The 9422-nt window shown below is 39.3% G+C and overlaps 1 protein-coding gene across 1 annotated transcript in view; it reads left to right on the plus strand.

Moving 5' to 3' along the window:
• Positions 1 to 5512, plus strand: part of USP39 (ubiquitin specific peptidase 39) — a 113749-nt gene extending 108237 nt beyond the window's left edge. Inside the window, exon 13 of the mRNA XM_030201688.1 lies at positions 5217 to 5512. Coding sequence (XP_030057548.1) covers positions 5217 to 5264 — 48 coding nt within the window. The 3' untranslated portion in view covers positions 5265 to 5512. The remainder of the gene's footprint in view (positions 1 to 5216) is intronic.
• Positions 5513 to 9422: the final 3910 nt, after the last annotated feature.

Genomic DNA, 9422 nt, shown 5'->3' on the forward strand with positions numbered 1-9422 from the left:
GTATTTTCCAGTTCTTATATATAATATTAGCCACCCTGGGTGCCATAGATGTATACTGCATGATGCAAACCGCTTTTTGATCTTTTGCAGTTTGATGTTCCTGAGATTTGGGTTCTAATAAATATTCTCGATGATTGTACAAAGCCCTTTTATAAGCTTGTTTCACAATTTTACTAGGATACCCTCTTTCCATGAGTTTATCTTTCAATCGGACAGCTGAATCTTTGTATTTCCGTGAATTATCACAGATACGTCTATATCGTAAAAATTGTGCAAATGGGAGATTATTCCTAATATGAATTGGATGCATACTGTCATAAGATAGTAATGAATTACGGTCGGTTGGTTTAGTAAAGACATCAGTTTCAAACTTATCTCTATTTATATTGATCTTTACATCTAGAAAGCTAATTTCATTTTTATGAACCGTGTGTTGAAATTTAATCGTAGGGTGGCATGCATTCAAATCAATCAGAAATAAATCCAACATTTCTAGAGAAGAACCCCATAAAATGAAAACATCGTCGATAAATCTCCACCAGCATTTAGCATGTTTGTACCGAGGAAGCTTATATATAACCTCTTCTTCCAAATGTGCCATAAATAGATTAGCAACTGCAGGAGCAAAAGCTGCTCCCATGGCAATTCCAGATAGTTGCAAAAACAGTTCTCCATTAAACAAAAAATAGTTGTTAAATAAGGACAACTTCAACAACTTCAATAAAAATCTGTAGGAACAGTCACTGGTTTAGGACGTTGTTCCAAAATCAGTTCAATGACACTTAGTGCCTCTTGTTGGGGTATCGCGGTATAAAGAGATTGAACATCCAATGTAACTAGAATTACTGTGCTGGGTTGAACTGATAAATTTTCTAATTTTGTTAAAAAATGAGTCGTGTCTTTGATGTAAGATTTGGTATTAATCACTAAAGGAGCTAAGAAACCATCTATATATTTGCAAGATCTTTCTAATAGGGAGTCTCGAGCTGACACTATGGGTCTACCTGGGGATCAATGAGAGTCTTATGAATTTTAGGGAGAAGATAGAAAATAGGGATTTTGGCTTTCTTATGATTTAAATATTTCATTTCATTTCTAGTCAAAAATCCAGTTTGAAATGCCTCGATAGTAATGGCTGACATTTCTTCTAATAAGCTGTCAGTAGGGTCTTTATCAATCCTTTGATACGTCATGATGTCATTCAATTGTCTATACGCTTCTTTCAAGTAGTCATCAATATGAAGAATAACTATAGCGCCGCCCTTATCAGCACGGCGAATGACAATTTCTGTATCGTGAGCCAAAGACTGAATTGCTTCCCTCTCCTCCTTAGAGACATTGTAATCAAAATGAACATATTGATGTTCCATTTGTTCTAAATCTTTCATAATGTGTCTATGAAAAGTATCAATCACGGGATCTAACGTACCGGAAGGAGTCCATGTGCTTTTTTGATATACAGTCGAATATCCCTTACGTTGTGTGTCATCTTGTCCAAAAAACATTTTCAAACGTAGGGTTCTGATAAATTTAGCAATGTCCACCCTAGTTTGGAAGGGATCATATATCGTAGTTGGGACAAACGATAGGCCTTTACTGAGTATTTGTATTTGTGTAGAAGAAAAATTTTTTGTAGTTAAATTGACTACAGGGAGTCTTCCCTTTTGCGGGATCTCCCTCGTGGTCTGGATTGCTCGAAAGTTACAGTAGCCCTTCCACGATTCCTTCGAATCCCTCTTCCTCGTCCCCTTGTTCTTATGTATGTCGACCCCGGTTTTGAGTCATCTTCTCCACTTGAGGCACTAGATGACAAATCACCTCGGGGTTTGTCGGTATCACTATTGTCGTGAGTCCCTTGATTTTTCATCCAAATATAGACAAACCCATCTGAATAATCATTTTTGTCACGGGTCATCTTTTTGTATTTGACCTGTTGTAATCTTTATTAAACTTCTCTATTTTCATGTTGAATTCCTCTAAAGACCTATCTAAGCCTTCCTGAGAGAAGATGCATCCCTTTTTCTCTTCAATTAGTGGTTTCTCAATGTTAATTTTTTGTTGTAAAGTTTGAATCAAAAGTAACATGAGATCTAGGGAACATTGATTTAGTATACTATTCCAACTATTGACAAATATCTCATCGTCTGGGAACAGTTTAGGACCCTCTTTGCATACGTAAACCTCTAGGAATAATTTCTAGTTTGCAATATTCAACTAAAGAGGCACTATGTAATTCCCAGCGAATCAATTTTTTATAATTTTCAAATAATTCAGATATCTGGGAATTATCTGTACCCATGTTGCCTAGTTGGGATAGTGTAGGTGCTTGTAGTATAGAAGATCTTTGGTCTGCTGTAAATCTTAGACCCGATTGCCAGTTCTGAGCCATAATGACAATAAATACAAAAATGGAAATATCTTCAATTGTCTAGAGTGCACTAAACATATATCAAAAAACTAATGAATGCACTCTTGCTATACACTCTGTGAGAAATTGCACAATACTGATATATATCATATACTTTATAAACTAGCCTCAATAGCCCAGGGAACCATTAATTAGGACTCCACTGAATTGGCCTGTATCATGGGCTCCTCCTCCTTTCCGAAAAAACATCCACAAGTAACAAAAAACTCCCTACATAAGGAAGAAAAAGATCTTGTGAATAAAAAACGGATGGAGGGGTATTTTAATGATCTACTTCAAATATCAATGTGACTATAAGTGCATTATATCACAGAGAGTATTGAATGGAAGTAAAGAAAAAGTATGTATGATCACTTCGCAGTCCTCTTAAGGCTATATACTGAAGCAATATTCAAACAGAGAACCTTCATTCATTCATTCATTGCTTGATTAGAATCTTTTTTTCATGTTGAAATAAACCACTTATCTTAAAACCTGGGAATATTGTCACTTCTATCCATCAGAGACAATCCATCCAAAGTAATTGTAACCGGTTCTCAACTCTAGTTTAAATCCTTCAGTCCCATATAGTTTCCGGTTGCGAAGTGAAATACTCAAACGTGGGAGCTGCTAGAGCAGTAAAATCTGCTCAGCCATGATGTCTTCTTAATTTTCTCGACAGCAAGGGACCCCACTGTTTCGCGTTCTTCGTCAGGAGAAATATACAAAAACAATTAAATGTATTTCTTTTCTATCCATCGCGAACCTCGGTTCAGAACATGGCGGCTATTAATATAGAACGCCAACATTAGTAGCTCCACCCAGTGGGAGTTCCGTGATTATTTCAAACAACCAATCACTGAACTAGCCTACTTATATCCTATTGTCCAATCACTTCTGTTGAAAGATTTAAAGTGATACAATCTTCATTAAGGAAGGTTAATATAAATTTTGTTATACTGTATAGTTTGAAATTGCTTTAGAAAAAGTCTTAAATGTCCATGAGGAATTGTCACTCTTTATGATTAAACGCATGTTTAAAATCAGACTTTCGGAACACAAGCATGCGATTCAATCGGGCAAAACATATATGCCTCTGGCTAAACATTGTATAGAAAGGAATCATAAATTTGAACAGCTACGTTGTCTAATTATTGAGCAACTAATAAATAACAACAGAAGAGGGGATGTTTCTCGTGTTTTACATCAAAAGGAGCAGAAATGGATTTATTATTTGCAAACTGTTTATCCAGAAGGTTTAAACGGACCGATGGAATGGGAAGCATTTTTTTAATGTTAAAAAGGTGTATTCTCAGAATATATTATCATCCGAAGAGAAAAAATTTTTTTCCATACATGTGTGTATATATATTCTTTATTGTAACTTGTTAACAATCATAAAGAGTGACAATTCCTCATGGACATTTAAGACTTTTTCTAAAGCAATTTCAAACTATACAGTATAACAAAATTTATATTAACCTTCCTTAATGAAGATTGTATCACTTTAAATCTTTCAACAGAAGTGATTGGACAATAGGATATAAGTAGGCTAGTTCAGTGATTGGTTGTTTGAAATAATCACGGAACTCCCACTGGGTGGAGCTACTAATGTTGGCGTTCTATATTAATAGCCGCCATGTTCTGAACCGAGGTTCGCGATGGATAGAAAAGAAATACATTTAATTGTTTTTGTATATTTCTCCTGACGAAGAACGCGAAACAGTGGGGTCCCTTGCTGTCGAGAAAATTAAGAAGACATCATGGCTGAGCAGATTTTACTGCTCTAGCAGCTCCCACGTTTGAGTATTTCACTTCGCAACCGGAACTATATGGGACTGAAGGATTTAAACTAGAGTTGAGAACCGGTTACAATTACTTTGGATGGATTGTCTCTGATGGATAGAAGTGACAATATTCCCAGGTTTTAAGATAAGTGGTTTATTTCAACATGAAAAAAAGATTCTAATCAAGCAATGAATGAATGAATGAAGGTTCTCTGTTGAATATTGCTTCAGTATATAGCCTTAAGAGGACTGCGAAGTGATCATACATACTTTTTCTTTACTTCCATTCAATACTCTCTGTGATATAATGCACTTATAGTCACATTGATATTTGAAGTAGATCATTAAAATACCCCTCCATCCGTTTTTTATTCACAAGATCTTTTTCTTCCTTATGTAGGGAGTTTTTTGTTACTTGTGGATGTTTTTTCGGAAAGGAGGAGGAGCCCATGATACAGGCCAATTCAGTGGAGTCCTAATTAATGGTTCCCTGGGCTATTGAGGCTAGTTTATAAAGTATATGATATATATCAGTATTGTGCAATTTCTCACAGAGTGTATAGCAAGAGTGCATTCATTAGTTATGGAGCACCTAGCACAGAGGGTGAGGAGAAACCCTTAAATCAAGCTCTTTTTTTTTTTATATTCTTTCTCTCCCCCCACCCCACCCCCCAAGCTACACCCTCGGGTTTAATGTTTTATAAGCAATATACAGTAATGCAAGAGCTGTAGTAGCAATGATATGGTAAAAAAAAAAAAAAGCTGTGATTTAGCATAAATAAAAATTGGTGTGGTGTGACTTTAGAACTTTCTCTTATCTTTCACAATTGGCTTTACTATTCTCCCATCATTTTGATGGTAACAAGTTAGATTTTATAAGTTAGTTATGTACATGTATGACTTCTGGTATGTTTTTATGTACTTTTTGCTACTGTAATTTAATAAAATCTCAAAAATGATTAAAAAAAATAAAAACTTTCATAGGAAGCACAGTGCTTTCACTTGTCTGTTTTCCTCTCTAGATCTGGAAGAGGCGGGAAGATGATGAAACAAACCAGCAGGGAGCATGAGGGTAGATGAACCCTATTTAACTGCTTCCCATTAAGGACAAAGGGCCAGCTGGAGAAGATGGGGCTGCCAGAATGGAAATCGGTGGCTCGCCTGTCTCGGTATATTCCTATCACCCCCATTAAAAACTTCAGCTGATGGCAGAGGCTATTGGGTTAAAAGGATGAGCTTTTCTAGATTTTGCTCTTAACCACTTATCCTGCTTACTGGAGAATATAACAACTTTGGCTGATCTGTGACCCTGTCTTTGCTGGAATGTGGAGGCTTGTTAACGGGGGCACTTTCAGATCTCCTGAGCTGCTCAGTGTGCCAGTAGGGAACCTCTGGAGGGTGAGAGTGAGAAACAGCACTTCCTCTTGGCTCTTGATATATCCTTCTTGTCCTGGACTCTGGCTGTGGATGCTGTTTGACAGCTGTAAGAATGGAATGTGTGATCTTTCCACCTTATGTTTTGTAGTTTTTTTACTATCTTCGATTAAATAGTATGTTGTACATTTCATGCCTCTGAGCTTGTCTTCATTAGCTTTTTAACAGACAGCAGTAGGATTTTTGTATCCCCTTTTTTCTGTATTAGTGTAAACATTTAATTAGCTACAGTTGTACTAGATATTTACAGGGAGATCTGGAGCTGTTTTGCTTTTTGTGAGTGCCTTTAATAATTGTGATGGTATCACATACGTCCTTTCTTAGTAGCTATTCGTGAGTGCCCTTATTCTAGGTATTAAGTTTTAACACCTGGTGTGCATATAACAGACTCCAGTATATAATCAGTACCTGGTACCTGTTTACATCCAAAGCTTTTCTTTTATTGATACATGGCTCATGTAGGGGGGGCACGCCATCTATCATTTGCTATAACTAGAAGGTTTTAGAATAGCTGGGTATTGCAGGATAGTAGCTTAGAGAGATGGAATAAGATACTTCTTTATAGTATTTTATTTTGTGGATACAACATACATAGACAAGAGGCAAAGGGATTTAGAAGCTAGTACCCGAATGTGCAGCTTTCAGACAGTTTATCTGTAATACTAATTAGCAGTGTGCCACAGAAATATATTAGAACAAAAAAATAGCAAATCCATAGATTAGCACATTTGAGACGTGTTTTTGTTGATATAATGCTAGGTCAGACTCATAGGTTTCCTAAAAGAAGTACCTGGCTGATACCAAAGGAGAGAATTTCCTGTTCATCCCAGCTCCAAAAGATAATGATTTCCAGTTTATCTGACTAATTAATAGGTCTGTTGTGCAGAAACTTGTCCAAACTTTTTTTTTTTTTTTTTTTAAATACCTGCCTTGACCACATTCTCTACCAGCATGTTCTACAGATTAAGTGCATTAACTGGAAAAAATAGTTTCTTATTGAGGGGCCCTTTTATTAAGCTGCGCTAAAAGGTGGCCTATGCTATTACTAGTGCATGGGTTTCCTATGTGCTGAGGCCACCTTTTAATGTGGAGGTAAAATGGCCAATTTCTGTATATTGGCAATAATGGTCATGTGCTAATTTTTCCATTAGTGTGCAAGCTGCTACCAACACCTTTTTTCTAGGCAGAGGGCTCACGCTGTAATCATGCGCTAATGGGTTAGTACGTGGCAGTTCCCATGCGCTGACTCAGTGCTGAATATGCCCACTCTCCATCACCAAACATTCCCCAGTGCTAAAAAATAAAAATTATTTGTTAATGCATGGGAAGTGTGTTTACATGTCAAAACTACCGCGGGATGTCTCAGCATGATGGGTGTTTTCAACCTGTGGTAAGCACGTGTTAGTGCTTATTACAGCTTAGTAAAAGGACCCCTAAGTTTGCTGTCAGGTGGTTTATGGAGCATCTTACTCCTATTCTATATGAAAAGGTCAATAACTTTTCTATTCACTTGTTCTGCATCACATATAATTTTTATAAATCTTTATCATATTTTTTCTTTTCTCCAACTATGAGTTCTTAATTTGTGTAGCCTTTCATCATAAAGGAGTTGTCCTTAAAGTATGGTGGAGGGGTTTAACTGTCTTTGGGTCTGTGCAGTTCATACCTTAAAATGACTGAAGCCCTAGATCACTACAGAGCATGCAGGTTACGAACTACTTTTTAGCTATATGAAACACTGAGGCTGTTCTGTTCTATCATTTTTGTGGCTTTTCTCTGGACCTTTTCTATGTTTGGGGAGGAGACCAGAAATGTACACAACAGATACAGAGCTAGTAATGACGATCTCAATTCCTGACAGCTTTTGCATGATGAGCTGAGGATTTCACTATCTATATATATAAAACTCACCCTCAACGTTCTATTTTGACTGACGTCACTGAAGCCAGGTTCGTAAGTTCGAAGCTCTGAAGCCACGAAACTCTCATGTCTCTGGGCCCCGCCCTCGCGTCAAACGTTATGACGAGGGCGGAGCACATTCTCATCTCCAACGTTCTACTGCACTGTAGCTCTGCTCTGCCCTCGCGTCAAAACGCGATGACGTCGAGGGCGGGGCAGACGTTACTCTATGGGTTCATACTGCAGGGGCATTGACATCACGCTAAAATCTTCTGTTTCTGTTTCGGCAGGTCAGTGGGGTGGGGGGGGCCTTCGGAGAGGGGGGAGCGCCGGCAGCGACGACATGGGTGGGGGTGGAAGGGGGTGCACTGGCAACACAGACATCGGGGGGAAGGGAACGGTGATGGACGCTGGGGGGCGTGGCAAAAGGGGCAGGGTGAGAGGACATTCGCAGGGACGCTGCAGGGGGGCAGGGACACAATATAATCGCTGGCTGGCTGCACGGGGGGGGGGGGGGGGGCAGGAGACACACCAAAATCGCAGGGTGGCAGGGGACACAGGAAAATCACTGGCTGGCTGGATGGGGGGCAGGGGAGACAGCACAATCACTGGGTGCCTGGAGGGGGGGCAGGGGACAGGACAATCGCTGGGTGGCTGCAGGGGGGCCAGGGGACACAGGACAATAGCAAGGTGGCTACAGGGAGGGCAGGGGAGATAGGATAATCACTGGGTGGCTGGAGGTGGGGCAGGGAATATAGAAGACTCACTGGGTGCCTGGAGGGGGCGCAGGGGACACAGGAAACTTGCTGCGTGGCTGCAGGGGGGCAAGGGACAGAGGAGACTTGCAGGTTGGCTGGAGGGGGGGCAAGGGATGAGAACGCCATTGGTGGGTGGCTGCAGGGGGGCAAGGGAAAAAGAATAATCGCTGGGTGGCTGGAGGGGGAGCAGGGGAGAGAGGAGAATCGCACGGTGGCTGCAGAGGGGCCAGAGGAGACACACTCGCACCCAGCACTCTCGCTCTCACACACACACACTCGCACATTCACTCTCACTGTCTCTCACACAGTCGATCTCACACATACTCTCTCAAACATACACACTACAAGGAAAACCTTGCTAGCGCCCGTTTCATTTGTGCCTGAAACGGGCCTTTTTTTACTAGTATTTTAATAAATGGTATAGTCTAATTTGGAACTCAGCATTGTGTACATAAACAGCTTGATTTAAACGCAGAGTGGGAAAACAATTCTTACAAATCAGGCCTGCAGTTAGCTTCTAATTTTTCTTTATGTGCATTTGTTTGCACTGTTCACATTTAGTTGTCTAGTTCCCAAGTCTCACAAGGTCCAGCAGTTCCTTATATAAGCTTGTATTTTAGCTACTTTAATTTTATATCATCTAGAAATGTGATCCTCTCCATTGATCTTTCCAGATCATTAATGAATACAATAAACAACATTTCCCCCGGTATAGAGCCTTCGGCACACCACTATTTTTCTGTTAGGAAAATTAATTATTTTGTCCTATTTTTTGGTTCCTGTTCTTTAACTGCAAAAGGATGTTGCCTCTTATCTCCTGTCTTTTTAATTTCCTTGCACGTGTCTGATGAGGGACTTTATCAAATGCTTTCTGATAAAGCAGATATACTATATTGATTGCATTGCCCTTACATGCTTATTTATACACCCTTCAAAGAATTAAGTCCTCTAGGGCTAGAAAATATCAACTGAACCTGACTGTAACTCACTTTGAACTACTGCTGAAAAAGGGGTGAGCTAAAATCCAAATCCAAAATGCTACATCAGTGAAATATGACTTTCCTCTGTTAAATCCATGCTAGTTCTTCTCCACTGCACAACATTTATCTGTAAGATCAGTACTACTGTGCTCTTAGA

This window comes from Microcaecilia unicolor, chromosome 4 (assembly GCF_901765095.1).
Source record: "Microcaecilia unicolor chromosome 4, aMicUni1.1, whole genome shotgun sequence".
Taxonomy (NCBI): Eukaryota; Metazoa; Chordata; class Amphibia; order Gymnophiona; family Siphonopidae; genus Microcaecilia; species Microcaecilia unicolor.